Source organism: Elephantulus edwardii, unplaced genomic scaffold, assembly GCF_000299155.1.
Source record: "Elephantulus edwardii isolate Elephantulus edwardi_28Jun2011 unplaced genomic scaffold, EleEdw1.0 scaffold00048, whole genome shotgun sequence".
NCBI classification, from domain to species: domain Eukaryota; kingdom Metazoa; phylum Chordata; class Mammalia; order Macroscelidea; family Macroscelididae; genus Elephantulus; species Elephantulus edwardii.
In genome coordinates, this window is record NW_006399798.1 from 3,776,325 (window position 1) to 3,794,990 (window position 18,666).

The window sequence follows — 18,666 nt, forward strand, 5'->3', positions numbered from 1 at the left end:
CAGCATACAGTGTACCACCACCAGGACTTCGTCACCACCATAGAGGTGACTACTGACGACGTAGAGAGGGGTGACGTCAGATGATGGCGCAGACGATAAGGACGCAGTATTGAGAACCGTGGCCTGACCAAGTTGGCACGTTATTTCTGGCAACACAATTCAAGCCTTACTGTGGTTGTGAGACATTGACTCCGACACACAGCCACTCCTTGAACTACGGACGGAAGCTTGTCCTCCCCCGCCCCATCCCTGCCATCTCTGCGCGCCAACGTGCTGCTGCATTCTCTGTCAGTCCATCTCGTCGAGAGTTTTCTGCCCTCTCACTGATCCTCTGTTGTCACACCTTCCAGTTTCCCTAGAGTCATACTTCAAGTATTCCAAGTTTCAATTATTAATGAAAATTCAACCCATAACATAGAACAGGAATTTAATCCATAGTTCAAGCCATAGGGAGCTCTGGTGGCCTAGTGTTAAGAACGTGTGTTGCAACCCCAAAGGCACATAGTTCAAGTCCACCAGCTGCTCCCCGGGAGAAGGACGGGCAGTCTCTCTCTGCACAATTTACTGCCTCTGAAAACCTGCTGGAGGGTCAGGTTCCATGAGTTGGTTCCAACGTAACAGTACACAAAAATAACAACAACAACAAAGCCCATAACACCCCTTAAATGTGAGTGGGACTTGCTTTTCCAGTGAGCACCCCTAGTTGGCATGCTCTCTGTGTTCAGGGGTCAGCTGGGGCGGCCAGGGACACCTGGAGGAAGGCTGCCTCAGGACCATGTAAGCAGTATCCATTCACTGACTGCTTTGTCTCTTGGTTTGAGCCCCTGATGACACATGAAGCCCCCACTTGGATCCTCTGGGCCAGTGAAGAACTGCCCCGGGAAGGGGAGGACCCTGGAGCCTCAGCCTCCGCGAGCTGGAAGTGTCCTGACGCGGATCACGGCGTCCGTGCGCGGCTGCACGCTGGCCTGGTGGCCCAGGCACATGGTGGGGTGGTCAGCCGGCTGGAGACCTTGGCAGCGGTTACTTGTCTTGCAGGAGTGCCCAGCACCAGACACAGGCCCACAAGGGGCTGGAAGACGCCCCAGGCTGTGGGCAGAGCTGGCCCTGTGCCCGTCTGGCCTCCCCGCCAGGCTGAGCGCTCCCACTCCTCAGGCTGGGCAGCACCACTCTGGAGTCGTTACCATGGGGTACAGTGCCCCTGTGTTTGGGGTGCCTCGGCCTGGATCCCCAATCTGTCTTCCCAGCTCCAGAAGGGAGACTTTAAAGCCACTGTGTGAGTCACAGCGCCCACTTCCTGCCTCATGGAGCCCGCAGCTGAGTCATTGGCCCCCCAAAGGGGAAGGCTAGCCACAGGCCGGAAAGCTGGGGTCCAGTGGTGGCAGGGATGGGGGTGCTGGCATTGCGGTGCCTACACCTCCTTTCTCCACGGGCCCAGTGGCTCGGCAGAAGCTAGGCTCGGGGCGCAGAGGATGGACGGGTCCTGACCGATAGTGTTCCCAGCAGTGTGGCTGACGTACTGAGAGGGAAGGGCATTTTTCTGCTGAAGTAAATTCAGACACACAGCAAAGTTGAGAGGCCCTGCCAAGAACCCCACATGCCTCTCACCCGAGGCCCAGGTCAGGCTGTTTCAGCTCTGCCACCCCGGTGCCTCTTCTGGTCCGTGGGAGAAGGTTCCAGACACGATGCCTCCACAGCCTTGTTCTCGAGGACAAGGGCATCAGAGTCACAGGCCACGTCAGCCACAGAGGCTTTCCATGCACACTTCAGAAGTCCTGCAGAGCCCTGGGTGTGCTACATGTCGGGCTAACCGAAAGGTTGCCGGTTCAAATCCACAGCCATGGAAGAAGGACAGTGAGGCTGTCTCCTTGCACAAAGAGTTACAGCGTCAGGAAGCTGACCCTGGGTATCCTGGGTAAGGATCCGATAGACCAGGTGTCCCAGGCCAGGACCCATCGGATGGCCTGGGTGTCCGGAATCCATTGGATGGACCAGGACTTGCTGGACGGACCAGGTGTCCGCGACCCACTGGAGGCAATGGCCTCAGTTTGGTGGTCAGGTCTCTGGGTCTTGTCTGAGTCTGTGTCCAGCTCAGATCGGTCACCTGACCACCGTGGTCTGCAGCCAATCTCATGAGGGCTTCCTTCCTGACTGGTGTTCTCCCACCGCTACTGAGCCTGGGTGGCACTGTGGTTAAAGCGGGCAGATGCTACCGGAAGGGTCAGTGGCCCACACTGACCAGCAGCTCTGAGGGAGGAAGATGAGGGAGTCTGAGGCTGGAAAGGTTTACGTCGTGTCACGTGCCTTCAAGTCGGAGCTGACTCACCGCTGGCTGCTCTCAGAGGCAGTCGGTCCTGTGGGAGGAGACAGCCCATCCTGCTCCAGGTTGGAGCACGGCTTCTTAGCAGCAGGCCGCCAGAGCTCTCGTCTGTAAAGATTACAGCCTCGGAAATCCTAGAGCCGCTCTGCTCTGTCCCAGGAGGCCTAGGAGCCGGAATCAACTAGATGGCAGGGACTGGGTTCGATTTTGACTGAATCCGCGGCGCTGGCGCGGTTATTACCAGCACCATGACTCTGAGGTGCCAACAATGTCAGGGTGAACTTTTTTTTCTCTTCGCTGTGAAGCACAGTTTTACTTTACAACATGTGCAGTCAACTACAAGTGGGATCAACTTGACAGTAACTGGTTTGACATTTAAAAAAAAAATAATTTTAATGAGCATTTACAGAGATTTTAGATTTCCATACATTCATTGCTGCACTTCTCTCCCCGCCCAGCCCTCTCCCCCTGCCCCCCAGTTCACTCCTCTCTTTCAAAAGTAAAGAAACACTCCTTCCTTGGTACACAATCCCCCCCCGCACCCCTCCCACTGCCTCAAGTACATTCCACTATGCAACCTTAAAATTCAGTGGTCAGTTCCTCTCAGAGGACATCAGGAAGCAGAGCAAGAAATCTCATTGGATGCTCAAGGGCAGGGCCAGCTCCATGGGGTACATGTAACCTGAGTGGTCACCTGGGACTCACGCTCAGAGGGGACCCTGAGCTTGGTTTGTAATGATTTGTGGCCATCTTGGGGGGGTTTTCCCACTCACCACTGGGCCAACTGGCAGCATCATGATAGACGGTGAAGAGATTGAGATTGTTAACACCTTTAGTTTACCTGGCTCCACAATCAACACTTTTGGTACCAGCAGCCAGGAAATCAAAAGACGAACTGCATTGGGAAAGACAGCTGTCAGAGACCTCTCCAGAGTACTGAAGAGCAATGATGTCAGTCTAAACACTAAGATGAGCCTCACTTAGGCCATAGTCTTCCTAATTGCTTACTATGCATCAGAAAGCTGGACAATGGCTAAGGATGATAGGAGGAGAATTGATGTCTTTGAGCTGTGGTGCTGGAGAACAGTGTTGAATATACCATAGACTGCCAGGTGAACAAATAGTTTTGTCCTGGAGAGGGTGAAACCAGGCTTCTCCTTGGAGGCAAGGATTCTGAGGCTTCATCCGACATACTTTGGGCATGTTGCAAGGCAGGACATCATGTCCCTTGGAGAGGGACATCATGCTTGGCAAGGTGGGGGAACAGTGCAGGAGATGAAGACCCTTGATGAGATGGACTGACTCAGTGTCTGGCCTAATGGGGGTGGGTGTGTCAGAGACAATAAAGTTGGCACAGGATAGAGCAGGGTTGAGGGCTATTCTACATAGGGGTGTGATGAACTGCAAGCAATTTGATGACACATAACAACAAAAATGTCTTTGAATATGTCTTTTTTTCCTTTTTTCACTGTGACTTGGGTGAATGTTTGCTGAGTAAATTGGCTTTGGATTCGAGAATTTGCACACATTTTGTTCCATGATGTCGAGTGCAATTCTCATGCTGGAAGCTCACTCTACCTTCTCCCTCCCTGGTATTCTCCTTTCTATTCTTCCTTCTTTCCTTTATTTTCCTGCCTTTTAACCTTTATACTTGTACAAATGCTGACCTTTGATCTCCTATTGTTAGCTGTTCTAGAAAGTACGTGCCTCTCTGGTGTAACTGATCCCTTTGTGGGACTGTCTATAGTTTCGCTGACAGCTGAATCATGGGATGAATTTGTGTCTTGTGAACGAATTCTTTGCACCACATAGGGGGTTCCTGGCACAGGAAAGGGCTCTGGACTTGGAAGTTGAGTGCCAGGAGGCCCATGGCAGGGACATTGGTGAGCAGGCAGGCTGGTGCAGGAGAGGCTCTGGGAGGTGACTGAGCCAGACCTGGGACCCAGCCAAGCCTGAGGTCTCTTGGGATCCACATCTCATTCTCACCACAGAAAGTGGGTCTGAGTCACCGGAGTCCCTGTCGCTGTGTCCTGGCCATGCACCACAAATTCCCGTCCCTGGTTCTCGGCGAAACCCCACAAGCATTTCAACACGCCCCACCCTCATCCGTAAAATAAACAAAAGTCTCAAACAGGAAAGGAGATCCCTAATGCAAAGTTGCCGCCTGCCAGCTGAGGACAGGGCTCAGATGGGCATCCTGGTGGGTGTCTGTGGGCTGTCAGGGTGCAGCCCTGCAGCACTGAGCGGTGGGCACGCCGCTCTCAGCAACTCGTCTCCCAGACTCTGGCCTTTCTCTCAGATGGATTCTGTCTTAGACCTCTGGTGCCACTGGAACAGAAAAAATGTCCACAGATGGCCTGAACATCAGTTAAACAGAAGTTTATTCTGTCACAGTTTAGGAGGCTAGGAGTCCAAGTTCAGGGGGTAGCTTTCCCTCTGTGTCCGCTCTAGGGATGGTCCTTGTCTCCTTTCAGCATCTGTGGGCTTGGCGAGATCTCCATGTGGCTTGGCATCTGTCCATCTCCCCGTGGGTCTAGGAGGTTCTTGGGCAGGGACCTGGTCCAAAGGATGCCTCTGCTCCAGGCTCTTTTTCTTAGTGATACTGAGGTCCCTCCTTCCCTGTGTGCTCCCCTCTCTTTCATCTCTTGTTAGGTAAAAGGTGATACAGGAAGCACCCCAGGAGCTCATTCCCTCTCCTTCCATCTGCCCAGGGCTGTGACCTGGGGGTACTGCACCCACCCTCATCCACTTACAACTGATTGGCTAATCAAATCTTGAGGGATGATTACGTCATTGCATAACTGCCAAATGACATCACCGCATAACTGCCAAACCACCACGGATCCTGACCCAGCCAAGCTGACACAGAATTTTGGGAAATATAGTTCAGTTCATGACAAGGCCTGTAACAACAGGGCTTTACTCATAGCTGGGGCATGTTATCAGGAAGGACAAGTCCCGGAGAAGGACAGCGTCCTTGAGAAAGTGGAGGATCGGTGAAAAAGAGGAAGCAACTCAGGAAGATAGATGGACATGTGAGGGTGATGAGTACGAGCAGAGGTGGTGAGGACGGCGCTGGACGGGCAGGGCTGGATTCTGTGATTCTCAGAGTCACTCTGAATCCCAGGCAACAGGACCTAACAACAACACAAGGACAAGCTGATCAGAGCGCTTCTACTGCTCCTGACACTCATTTAACCCCTTCACAAAACCGAGAGGGCGATGCGGCCAGAATGCCCACTTTACAGAGGAAGAATTGAAAGGTTAAGAAAGCTACCCAAAGCAGCCCAGTGAGTCAAGCAGAGCTGAGGTCTATCAGAAGATGGTACAGAGGCTGTTCCTCCCACACAGAGGTGCCTCCCAGGGGGGCTGCCCACACTCCTCAAACTCCCCAGCTCCCCCAAGTCCAAGGCTGTAGCCACCCAAGGCAGTGGCCCAGCCCAGAAAGAAGGGAGGAGGCAGACCCTCTCCAGATAAACAAAGGACTTCCTCTCCGGAGTCCGGCCCAGAGGCAGAGTGCCTCTGCACAACTGTTTATAGAGACAGATGTTTGGGACGGAAAAAGAGAGGCAGCCTCGTCCATCCCCATGGAGACAGAGGAAGTTTGCAACTTGGTCTGCGGCAACTGGGATTGAAAAAGGAGAAGGGGAAGAAAGGGAGGGAGCAAGTCTGACCTGCTGGAAACATTTCCACATTTGCAGATGCTGATGTCTAACACAGGGTGTTGCCAGGGCAACTAGGCCTGCGGCACTGGGCGCCCATCCCAACTGGCCAGGCCTGAGCCCAGGAAGCAGAGAGGAAGTCAGTGAATTCAAGGAGGAGAGCCAGAATGTCATCTCACCAAGGAGCCGAGACATGAACAAGTAAACACAGGGGCCTGGCAACCGGGGGGCTCTGCTAGGAGGCTCTTTACAGACCACCTGTGTCTTTCTCTGCTCTCTGCTCTGCCGCTCCACCCCTCCCTTCTCCTGCCTGCCTTCTCATCCTTCCACCCATCTGTCCTCCCATTTTCTTCCCTTTCTCCTTCCTTTCTTCCTTCTCTGCCTTCTCATTCCCTTTTTCCCCTTCCTCGCTTTCTCCACTGAAGTGTCCACCTCACCCTTCCCTGCCTTTGAACCACGCCCCCACCATCCAGCCCACGGTGGAGTTGGCATGGTGGAGACCAGCAAGCTCCTGCTGAACATAGGTGAGACCCACCAGTGTGGGGGGTGTGGCATCTTCTCACGTTCTGGACCGGAAACCTGAGTAGCTTTGGCTTTGAATCTCCTCTAAAGAGTCAATATGTCCAGGTCCTTGGCTCCCTCAGCCCACTCCTCACAGTCGGCTTGGCATCTCCACCTGGAAGATGCTACGGATGGAGCTATGATAAAGCTCTTTAACGCTGCTGATGCCATTGTGCACTGTGGTCCCTTCCAAGCTGGCTGGCATCAGCCATACCTCATCTGCAGGACCCTAACTTGTCCTCTCCTGCAGCCCAGTCCCTTTTCTCTTCAAGGAACTTCCGAGGAACTGTGACAGGGTGATGAGAAGCCTAGATCCAGGTGACGGGAATCCTGTTCCCAAGATGCTCTATAGGGGAGCGCTGGGTGGAGAGGGGAGCTACACAAACCTGCTGGTCCAGCCCCTCCCAACCGCAGGCCCTCAGGTGTCCCCAAATGAGAAGGCAGATCGCGACTGGACTGCCCTCCTGGCCGCCTCAGCACATCCCATTCCTAAGCTGAGCTGGGAGTGGGAAGGTGTCTTTCTGACATGTGGGGAGAAGGGTACCTGATATGGGAGCCTCGGCTGAACCAGGCTGTGGCCAGTGGAGATGTGACTGAGACTGCATTGAGTGACAGCCAGGGGGAAGACTGAGTAGGGGTCCTACAGAAGGAGGCCTGGGGAAGACCCTGGAATTGCTGAGAAGGCAAGACTGGAGACCAGAGGCCAGGGTCTGAACTCAGTAGTCAGCCTGAGACATGAGAACACAGGGGGCCTAGGCTCAAAAAGCACTTACTATGTGCTGATTATGAAACAACAGCCGTTCACTTTGCCAACACTACAGTGCTGAGTGCTCAGTGCAGGTGGCTTCCCAGTGCATGGTGGGTGCTTGGTGCACAGTGTGTGGTGGGTGCTCAGTGCATGGTGATAGTGTTTAGAGCATGGTGGGTACGTTGAGCACCCAACATGCACGCAGCACCCATAACACACTGAGCACTCACCGTGCACTGAGCACTGAGCACCCATTATGCATTCAGCACTCACCATCCACTGGGCACCTACCATGCTCTGAGCACTCACCGGGTACTCAGCACCCACCACACTGGACACCCACCATGCACTCAGCACTCACTGTGCTCTGAGCACCTGCCATACACTGGGCACCTGCTGTATACTCACCACCCACCATGCACCGAGCACCCACCTTGCACTCAGCACTCACCATCCACTCAGCACTCACCATGCACCAAGCACCCACCATGCACTCAGCACTCACTGTGCACTGAGCACCCACCATGCACTGGGCACTGGGCACCCATTGTATACTCACCACCCACCATGCACCGAGCACCCACCTTGCACTCAGCACTCACCATCCACTCAGCACCCACCATACACTCAGCACTCACCATGCACTCAGCACTCACTGTGCACTGAGCACCCACCATGCACTGGGCACTGGGCACCCATTGTACACTCAGCACCCACCTTGCACTCAGCACTCACCATCCACTCAGCACCCACCATGCACTCAGCACTCACCATGCACTCAGCACTCACTGTGCACTGAGCACCCACCATGCACTGGGCACCCATTGTATACTCACCACCCACCATGCACTCAGCACTTACTGTACTCCGAGCGCCCACCTTGTACTGGGCACCAGGCACCTGTTGTACACTTAGCACCCATCATGCACTCAGCACTCAGCACCCACCGTGCACCAAGCACCCACCATGCACTCAGCACCCACTGTGCACTGAGCACCCACTGTGCACTGGGCACCTGTTGTACACTCAGCGCCCACCATGTACTCAGCACTCACCATGCACTCAGCACTCAGCACCCACCATGCACTCAGCACTCACTGTGCACTGAGCACCCACTGTGCACTGGGCACCTGTTGTACACTCAGCACCCACCATGTACTCAGCACCCACCATGCACTCAGCACTCACCATGCACTCAGCACTCAGCACCCACCGTGTACTGATCACAGTGATCACGCTCCTGCCCTGACATGCACAGGAGTACCAGCAAGGCACATCTGGTGGGGACAGGAGTCATTAGAGAGATTAAAATGCCAAGGAATCAAACAAGTACTCTGAAGAGCTAAATAAGGGTGTACCAGTCAGGACCAGCCTCTCTCAAAAGGGAGAACTGAAGGACGTTTCATAAAGAAACTATTTATACAGGTGCTGCCAGGTGCCACCGAGTCGGCGCTGACTCACACGCGCTCTGTACAAGAGACCAAGCCCTGCCCGGGCTGCCCCCGCCTCACAGTCTCTGCCAGGTTTAAGCCCACTGGTGCGGCCACGGTGTCCACCCATCTCTTTGAGGATCTTCCTCTCCACTTCTGACCCCTCAATAACGTGTCTAACGTCATGAGATGAAGTGTCACCATCCTTGCTTCCAAGGAGCACCGCAGCTGCACTTCTTTTTTTATTTTTAACATTTTTCTAAAATTTTTATTGTATTATTTTTACGCGTGTACCGTCAAATCAGATCTGACTGGTACAGGAGGAGATTGCCCCCTCCTTCTCCAGCAGAGCATCTGGTGGATTTGAACCACATACTTATTTTTATTTTCTTCAGCCTCAGTTTGAACTTGCATATGATGGTCTGACCCACAGTACGCCCCTGGCTTAGTTTTGACAACTGATATTGAACTTCTCCAATGATTCCTTCCACAGATGCAGTCAATCTGGTACTGGGCAGCTCAGCAGGGGAGGTCTACGGATAAAGTCGCCGTGTGTGTCTTTAAAAAAGGTATTTTTTTAAAAAAAGGTATTTAAAATGAATAAATCATTGAAAAGATAAAATTTGATCATTCTATTTACAGCCTCATTTCTATCACCAAGTCCCTATTTTCCAACTATTATTCCTTCTTCCCTATAGCCAACTTTTACATTCAAGTCATCAATTGTTATTAAGGCATCTTGATTACATGTTCAGTCAATTTGAACTGCAAGATTTGGTAAAATTTTCAGTTTCTTCCTCTTTGACTCTAGATGTAGGAGTATAGATTTGAATAGTCGTCGTATTATCGGCCTTCTTTCTACGAGTCCAGATAATAGACTATTACTCACAATGTTGTATTTCAGGATAGAACCTGAACTCATTCATGAAGAAAGCAAGGACCGAGGAGAAGGAGAAAACAGAAATGTATGTCAGAAGAGACTCTAAAAATTGCACTAGAGCATTGAGAAGCCAAAACAAAGGGACCACATGCCGAGGTAAAAGAGCTGAACAGATTTCCAAGAAGATAAAGCAAAGTATTATGATGGAATGTGTAGAGAGCTGGAATTGGAGAATAAAAGGGGAGGAACTCATTCTGCATTTCTCAAGCTGAGAGAATAGAAAAACAAATTTAAGCCTCAAGTCGCAATATTGAAAGCTGCGGGCAATATATTGAATGACCCAGAACGCATCAAAAGAAGATGGAAGAAATACACAGACTCACTGTACCAAAAAGAACTGACTGACACTGAAAAATTCCAGAAAGTACCTTATGAACCGGAGCCTAAGGTAAAGAAGAAGGAAGTTGAAGGTGCATTGAAGGCATTGGTAAAAAACAAGGCCCCAGGAATCGATGGGATACCAATGAATTTGTTTCAGTTAACAGATGCAGCCTTGGATGCACTCACCAGTCTATGCCAGAACATTTGGGGACAGCTCTCTGGACAACAGATTGGAAGAATGTTCCCATTCACAAGAAAGGTGTTCCAACAGGACATGGAACCTCGTTATCAAACATCCTTAATATCACCTGCAAGAAAAATACTGCTGACGATCAATAAAAAACAGCTAGAACATTCGTACATAGCTAGGGAACGATTAGAAGAAGTTCAAGCAGGATTTAGAAGAGGCCAGGGCACCAGGGACAACACTGCTGATGTCAGATGGATCCTGGCTGAAAGTAAAGAATGCCTAGCTGTGTTTTACTGATTATGCAAAGGCATTTGACTGTGTGGATCATAACAAGTTGTGGCTGACATCAAGAAGACTGGGGATCCCAGAGCACTTGACTGTGCTCCTATGAAGCCTATACCCAGACTGGAGGCTGTTGTGCGAACAGAGCAGGGGAACACTACATGGTTTAAAATTAAGAAGGATTGTATTCTCTCTTCACACCTATTCAGTCTGTTGCTGCTGTTGTTATGTGCCATTGAGTCACTTGCAACTCATAGCGACCTTATGTACAACAGCTCTGAACCCTGCTCTATCCTGTTCCAATCGCATTGTTTCAGACACACCTACCCCCATTATTTCAGTCACTGAATCAATCCGTCTCATCGAGGGTCTTCTTCTCCTGCTCTGTTCCTTCACCCTTCCAAGCATGATGTCCGTCTCCAAGGACTGGTCACTCCTTGCAACCTGCTCAAAGAATGTCAGACTCCTTGCCTCCATGGAGTCTGGTTTCACCCTCTCTAGGACGAAGCTGTTTGTTCTCCTAGCGGTCCATGGTATATTCAATACTCTTCTCCAGCACCACAGCTCAAAGGCATTTAATCTGTGTGCTGAGCAAATTAGTCAAGCAGTTGGACTCTGTTAAGAGAAATGTGGCACCAGGATCAGAGAGAGACTCATCAATAACCTGTGCTATGCAGACGACACAACCTTGCTTACTGTAAGTGAGGAGGACTTGAAACACTTGTTGCAGAGGATCAAAGTATGCACCCTTTATTCTGAGTTGCATCTCAGTGTCAAGAAGACAAAGATTCTTACCACTGGACTGATACGCAACATCATGATGGAAGGAGAAAAGATTAAAACTGTCAACAACTTCATCTTACTTGGATCCACAATGAACACCCTTGGTACCAGCAGTCAAAATATCAGGAGACACACTACACCGAGAAAAGCTGCAGATAGGGACCTCTCCAAACTGTTGAGGAGTAATGATGTCAGTTTGAGGACTAAGGTGCGTCTGATTCAGAACATGGTCTTTCGGATCACTTACTATTTATCTGAGATAATGAATAAGAATGACAGAAGAAGGATTGATGCCTTTGAGTCGTGGTGTTGGAGAGGAGCACTGAACATCCCATGGACGGCCAAAAGAACAAACACGTCGTGGAAAAGGTGCAGCAGGAGTGCTTTTTAGAGGCAGAGGTGATTAGGCTTCGTCTCACTTCACATACTCTGGGCATGCAGCTAGAAGGTGCTAGTCCTCGGAGAAGGACATGATGCTCAGAAAGTTGGAGGGTCTGCTAAGGAGAGGAAGACCCTTCCACCAGGCGGATTGACAGTGACTGGCGCAATGGGTCCTAGTGTGTCAGGAGGTGTGAACATGGCACAGGATAGGACAGGGTTCAGATCTGTTATTTATAGGGTGGCACTTGACAGTACCTAACAACAGCACGGGGCCTGGGACAAAGCCCACAGCTGGCCCAGTGTGCTGAGTTCACTGCTGGACCCGTATGACCGTGCAGGAAGAAAAGGAGCCGCTGACACTGGACACGGGGCCTCCAGAAGTCTGTTCACAGGACCCCGTGTCCACCCTGCCCAGCCACATCACTGGTGGCCCTCCCTTGCTCCCTCACTAGCTGGAGCCTTCCCCACTGGGTGGGATGGCAGGACAGGCACTTTCTCCTCCTGCAGCTGCAAACCCAGAGTTGGAGGGGAGGCTGGGCCTCCTTAAGACCACCTCTGCACAGTCCTGTCTCAGTGGTTCCCTCTGGGGAGAGGCCACCCCTGGAGTGACAGTGGAAAATTCCCTTGTCCTTAGATTCCTCAAAGATGGAGGGTGCTACAGAGATGGGGCTGGGCATCTCCTCCTGCACATGTGCTGTGTGTCCTCGAGGGGAGGACAGTGGGACAGAGGCAAAGGGCGTGTAGGTGTTGCTCTGGACCAGAGTTCTGGTTGTTTACCACAAGGTACCACGCCTGCAGTGGGGGCAGCGAGGAGTGGGTCGAGCAGTGGGCATGTGGGCGGCATGTCCGCTGCCAGGAGTGGGGGTGAGCAGTGGGCAGGTGGGCAGCATCTCTGCTGTTCCCTGGCTTCAGGTTTAATTTCAGAGGCTCCTCTCCCTCTCCTCTCTCTCCCTCCCACCGCCTCAGCCTCCCCAGCTACAAGGAGCAGAACCTGTTAGGTCAGGCTTTCTTCTCTGACTCCTCCTCCTCCGCACCCCACCTCACCACAGGCCTGGGCTTTAGGTCGCATCCCCATCACCCTGGGGCCCTTTTAGAAATCCCCAAGAGAACTCCCCAAGCGGAGGTGATGGAGGCCTCCCAGCAGTGCCACATTAACCCCAGGGGACAGCACTGTCCTGGGCTCCCGAATACCCAAAGCCTCCTTCTTCCGCCTGTCCTTCACACTGGCTCCTCCCTCTCCCTCCCCCCACCCCGATCCCTAGCCCTAACCCTAACCCTAACCACACTGGCTCCTCCCTCTCCCTCCCCCCACCCTTGACTCTACCCCCAAACAAAACAATAGGAACTATTTGCCTTGGGGTTAGAACCAGTTCATAGCTGAACCTGCAGCGGGCTTTCCCAGGCTGTAAATCACACAACAGGAAATGCCCATCTTCCTCCCTTGGAGCCGCTGGTGGAATCACACTGCCTGAGGGGTCACCGTTTGGACAGGCAGCGCCTCTGCCTGCGGACGAGGCTGCCAGAGCTCTCCGCACAATCCAGGGTTAAAAATCCCCTTTCCTGCCAGGCTGAAGCTCCCTTTCCAGCTGCCGCACTCCACCACCCGGCTCCGGCTCCGATAGACAAGGCACGCTCCCCATGTCCACACGCGTGTGCGCGCATGGGCACCGACACGTGCACCCACTCACGTCTCCTCACACACTCACACAGTCGTGCATACACACAGAGCCATGTGTGCACACATGCACATGTTCACATGCCCGTATCCGAATACACCAGCACAAACTCACATGAGTCTATGTGTATGCACGTACTCCAGACAGACACACATCCACGTATGCACATGCATGCAAACACACACTCACTCACACAAGCAGGGGCACACACTAACACACACGTGTGCACACTCATGTGTCCACAAGTATGTACTCTGCTGTTGCTGCTGTTGTAAAGAGACTTAGGCTGGGGGCTCCTGCGTTAAGATTCCACCCCAGAGCGAGAAAGCGAAGCTGGCTGCTGATGGCAGGCGGGTGCAGAGGTCCCCCCACAAGCATCTACTCTTGAACCATCTGGTCAGCCTCTCATTTCATGCACCTCCCTTGTGGTTCCATGCTACCTCCAGCATCTGGAGTCTAGATTAGTGGACTTGGGGGTCACTCTCAGCTCCTCTAAGGTTTTTTTCGGGAGCAGCACTAACCCCCTATCTCAGAACAGCCCCACTTCCCTGGTCCGGAGCTCTGGCAGCTCAGGGCACCTTGCTGCACTGAGACTTGTGGTAAATGGAGTCACCTGACTGCTCCACATTGGTGAATGGCTGAGGGGGCAGTGAAGGAGATCCTGCCCCCACGGCTCAGTTTCCACTGAGAGGGGACTTTCTTTAGAAGGAACCAAGACAAGACATCTTGTATTAGCTCTTAACGATTTGGGAAGGGAAGTCGAATAGCTCTTTACTGTAATTCGAACAACTAAATTATTCATCGAGAGCAGCAGACAGAAATTGGACAGGGACCAGAGGGACAGGAGACCCTGGCCCAACCCCATAACTCAGACTTGAGGTTGCTCACCCCCATCTCCAGCTCCAGTGAATCCTGTAGTACTTAGAGGGATGAGGGAGTCTTTGGCCTCAGTGAGAGGTGGATGGGGGGTAGGGCAGAGGGGGTATTGAAAGAGCATCAATTTCAGCTGGGAGATGGCTTAGGAGGCGGAGGTGGGGAGATGGGGGAGGTGGGGGTGGGGAGTGGAAGTGGGGAGATGTGGGAGGTGGAGATGGTAAGATGCGAAGACAGGTGAGGAGGATGAGGTGAGAGAGAGGCTGGAGTGAGAGGTGACAGGAGGTGAGACATAGACATGAGTGACGGAGGGAGGATACAGACATGGGAGATGGATGCAGGGACAGGGTGATTGAGGTGAGAGTAGAGGTGGGTGATGGAGGCGAAGAGTTAGACGTAGGAGGTGGAGATGGGGAGATGAAAGTTGGCGATAGAGGCGGAAGTTGTTGTTGTTGTTAGATGCCATTGATTCAAGTAAGACTCATGAACAACAGACCTGAGCTCTGTCCTGTCCTGTGCCATCCTCATCACCTCGGACACTTCAGTTCACTGCTGCTGTCACTCTGTCAGTCCATCTCGCTGAGGGTCTCCATCTCCTGCGCTCACCGTCCGCCTTTCCTAGCATGATGTCCCTTTCTAAGCATGTGAGGCGAAGCTCTGCTATCCTTGCCTCCATCCTTGGTGGTGTTAGAGATGGGAGTTAGAGAGGTGGTTACAGAGGTGGCAGGGAAAGTTGGGGAGTTAGAGGTGCTAGATGGAGGTGAGAGAGCTGAGACACAAAGTGGAGATGGGGAGATAGATATAAAAGGTGGAGGATGGGCTTGGAGAGAGGAGGCTGCAGAGGGGGGAGGTGGAGATGGGGAGATGTAGATGGGAGACAGGTGAGGAGAGGGCAGAGAGCTTGGGGACTCACCCTGAAAAGAGTCCCTCACCTTCTAGAGATTGCTCCTGACCCAGGTGGACTCCAGGCTATGACAGGTTCATGCCTACAAGTTCCATGGTTTCTAACTGCTCCAGATGGTATCTCTTCTGCAGCCAGGAAACTTCCTTACTGACCTCTGGCTTCGTAAGGGGTATAGCCCCACCCCACATTCAGACCTAGCCACCTTCTCCCAAGGGAGGGACAGACAGGACATGGGGAGCAGGTGGCCATCAGAGCTTACAGAGAAATGTAGCCACAACTCCTCCCCAGGCCAGGCCGGCCTCCCCTTCCTTTTCTAGGTCCTAGGGTCCTTACGCCCCTGCCCTGGGCTGGTTCTCCTGACAGCCATGTCTACACAGCAGCTGCAGCCCTGCGCCCAGCACTGTCTGACCCAGGTGGGTGGCAAGGGTGGTTGGTGGGCCTGGGTGCCCACTGCTGCCCAGTACCAACCTCTTTGTTTCCTATGCGACAGGCTTCTTTCCCAGCTGAAAGGGTCTTAGCTGGGTGGGCACAGACTTTCCCTTCCTGTTTTCTTCCCCATGACCACACAATGGCCGGGTTAGTGAACGGATGTCCAGATGGGCGGACAGAGAGCTTGCGATCTGAGAGGGAGCTGCGGTGGAGGGGTGAACTGGGCACCTGCAGAAAGAGCAGGCGAGGAACGTGGGGGAGGGGAGGAGAGGTGAGAGTCCGCTGTTGGGGTGGGGAGGCTGGGGCCAGGAGGAGGGCGCAGGGCGAGGCTTTTTGGAAAGTGCAGCCCCAGGGGTGGCACGTGCTGACTCACTGCCTGCCATCAATTTTCCCTGCTTCCTGGGGATCCTCATTCCTTTCGGGAAAGCTGCGCTGTGACTAATTTGTTCTTAAACAAACCGAACCCAGGGGGTGGAGAGGCTGGGCGGGGCTCGAGTCACCCCCCACCCAGGGGGGAGCCACACCTCAGCCACTTGGCTCCCGTCCTGGGGGGACACTGGGCCTCCCCAGCTGCTCCTGAAACACTCCCAAAGGTCCCTGCTGCGTGGCTCTGTCAGGTGGGCGGGCCAGCAGCCTCTGGAGGTGACTCCAGTACCTCTCCTGATGGAGCAGGCAGCCCAGGGAAGGAGCCGGGACTGCTTCAAGAGTTCCTCAGCAGGGCACTGCCTGAAGCTGCTGGTGGAAATGACTCTGACCACAGTGTGTTTGATGAATGACTAACTGACCGACTCTGGTTCCTCTCCAAGCCCTTCCCAGATCCTCCCTCGGTTGTATGCCCCTGACTTCACAATCCTTTGCCATTCTCACTACTGTGTCTGCCTGACACCCCAAGAAGTGTACTCTCTGAATCTGCAGGAGTTCAGTGGTACCTGGAGTGTACTCCACGTTCACTCGGGGGTTCCACTGCATAGCGTGCGCCCTGTCCAGTGGGCAGCAGATGGGATGGGGGTGTGGGGAGGGGTGCCTACAAGCCAACAGCTCTCAGTCAGGCAGGAGAGAGATTGCTCCTTCCATTTCACTCAAGAGGCAACCAACGGTCAGAGAGGACACCAAGCCAGTACTGGCCATGTGGACCTGCCCATCCGATAAGTTATGATTAAAATGGGGGTGGGGAGTGCAGAGGTCGGGTGGGAGCCATGGGAGGAGGAGCTGCAGTGTAGATGGAGTGCCACGTGGTCTGCAGCCCCAGGCCCAGCCCGGATGCATCTGCTCTGCACCCGGACCCCCTGGTGAGAGCTCACCAGACAGCCCACTGGGACAGCAGGAAGCAACCTTCTCTTTCTACTTCTTAACGTATCTTTTTGAAATTTCAACTTTTGTGGCTACATAATAGATGGACACAGCAGTCAAGTGCCCAGTGGTTTATAAATAAATAACTATCCACGTGGGGCAACAATTTCCTGAAGGGAGAGAAGTCCCACCTGCCCTTCCCCAGTCGCTGTGCTCATGCCCCAGGCTAGCCTGCAGTAGGACATCCTCGTGGGGACAGTGTGCATGCCAGCTCCGTTGTTGGAAGGCGATAGGGGGTCTTCCTGAGGGCCCAGGCTGACCTGCATCGTCGGCCGGGCATGGCTGCGCCAGACTCCCGCCTGCGCCTGGCCTAGTGCCACCGTCCATGGGTGGCCGCTGGGATACCGGGAAGGGAGTCGCCTTCGCTCTGCAGCTGTAGATACCCGCCCTGAGAGCGCAGTCAGGGAGGGCTGGGCGCCCCAGCACACGCCAGGCCCAGGTGGGGCGCGCCCGCCCCGGTGGCCCTGAGAGGCGGGCAAGTTCGTGGCGCCCCGAACCCGGCCCGAGCCCTGCGCGCAGCCAGGACGGCCGGGCTCCAGCCATCGAACCCAGCCCGCTCGGGAGGCTCTTTCCAGGAAGCGGAGCGGAGCCGGCGAATTCCCGACAGCGACCCAGGCGCGCGCCTACCCGCCCGGGGCAGCCGGGCAGCCGCGCCTCCAGCAGCCGATCAATGCATCCGCCTGTCCGCCGCCCCGCGCAGGGAGGGGGCCGGGCCCCGGACGCAGCTTGCCGGGTCCCTGCCTGCATCCTGCACCACAGCGGCCCTCGCAGAAGGCCTGGGTGCTGGCACGTCTCAGGAGGCACCCCCTTCGTCCTGTCCTTGCTGAATGAGCCACTTGTCTCCTTGCTTGTCTGTGAAATGGGTTGAACACAGCCGCCGCCCCCCGCCCCCGCGTGCATCCCCATAAACTAGCCCAGTGTGACCCAGATCACAGCCTCTGCCCCAGCTTGGACCAGGTAGCCCCCCAACTGATGACAAAGGGTCCCCTAAAAGAAGAGGGCCAGGGATTGGCTCTAACAGTTCAGAGAATTGGGGCCTATAAATAATATTCACCATGGGAGGGGGTAGGGAAAGGGACAACTATTAGCTGAAAGGGAGAGGCACCCCACCACCGTGCAGCCTCAGCTGCACTCAGTGCCCAGGACTAGCACGTGTGGGGACATCTTGGGGATGTCTCTGTCAGCCTCATTGTTGGGAGGTGAGGGCTTTGTTTGGAAGGTGGAAGAGGAAGGCCAGAAGCCCCTGGAACTGGTGGATCTGTGGGAAGTCACCCAGGGGCACAGCCAGCTCACTGGCCCCCACCTGAGCCCCCACGCCAGATCTGGGCCTTGAGGAAGGAAGGTGGTAGGGGAGGAAGGGTGGGAGACTGGGAAGCAGAGGAACCATTTCTGGGAAGGTGAGAGGCGTTGTGGACCATGGCAGGCTGCCACTGTCCCTCCTCCTGCAGGTCAGGTGCGGCCCTCCCTCAGACCTCAGGCCTGAGCCATTACAAGGGGCATTTGGGTGTGTGTCTGGGTCTGTGCCCATTGGGAGGGGTTTGCATGGGAAAAGAGTCACAGGGAGAATGGGAGAGGCTCCGCCCCCAGGCCCAGGGTCTCCTCTGCTCCCATATCTCTCCCCCATCTCAGCTCAGGGTCCTGCAGGCAGAGGGTGACAGAGCCAAGGGAGACTCTGGTGAGGGGGTGCACTAGCCAGCAGGGCTTGGGGAAGGGGTTTCATGGTGTTGTCTACCTTGGAAGGCGGAGGGGGCAGTTGGACAAAGCCTGGAGACACTGTCTCCTGTGTGCACTGGGCCTCCAGCTGACCAAGGCAGGG

At 54.1% G+C, this 18,666-nt stretch overlaps 1 protein-coding gene across 1 annotated transcript; it reads left to right on the forward strand.

Annotated features, from left to right (window-relative positions):
- Window positions 1-827: 827 nt before the first annotated feature.
- LOC102872672 lies at window positions 828-17,677 on the forward strand. The gene is made up of 3 exons (XM_006886347.1): window positions 828-1,190; window positions 1,818-1,915; window positions 17,290-17,677. The coding sequence occupies exons 1-3, from the start codon at window positions 828-830 to the stop codon at window positions 17,675-17,677; spliced, it is 849 nt and encodes a 282-aa protein (XP_006886409.1).
- The last annotated feature ends 989 nt before the right edge of the window (window positions 17,678-18,666 follow it).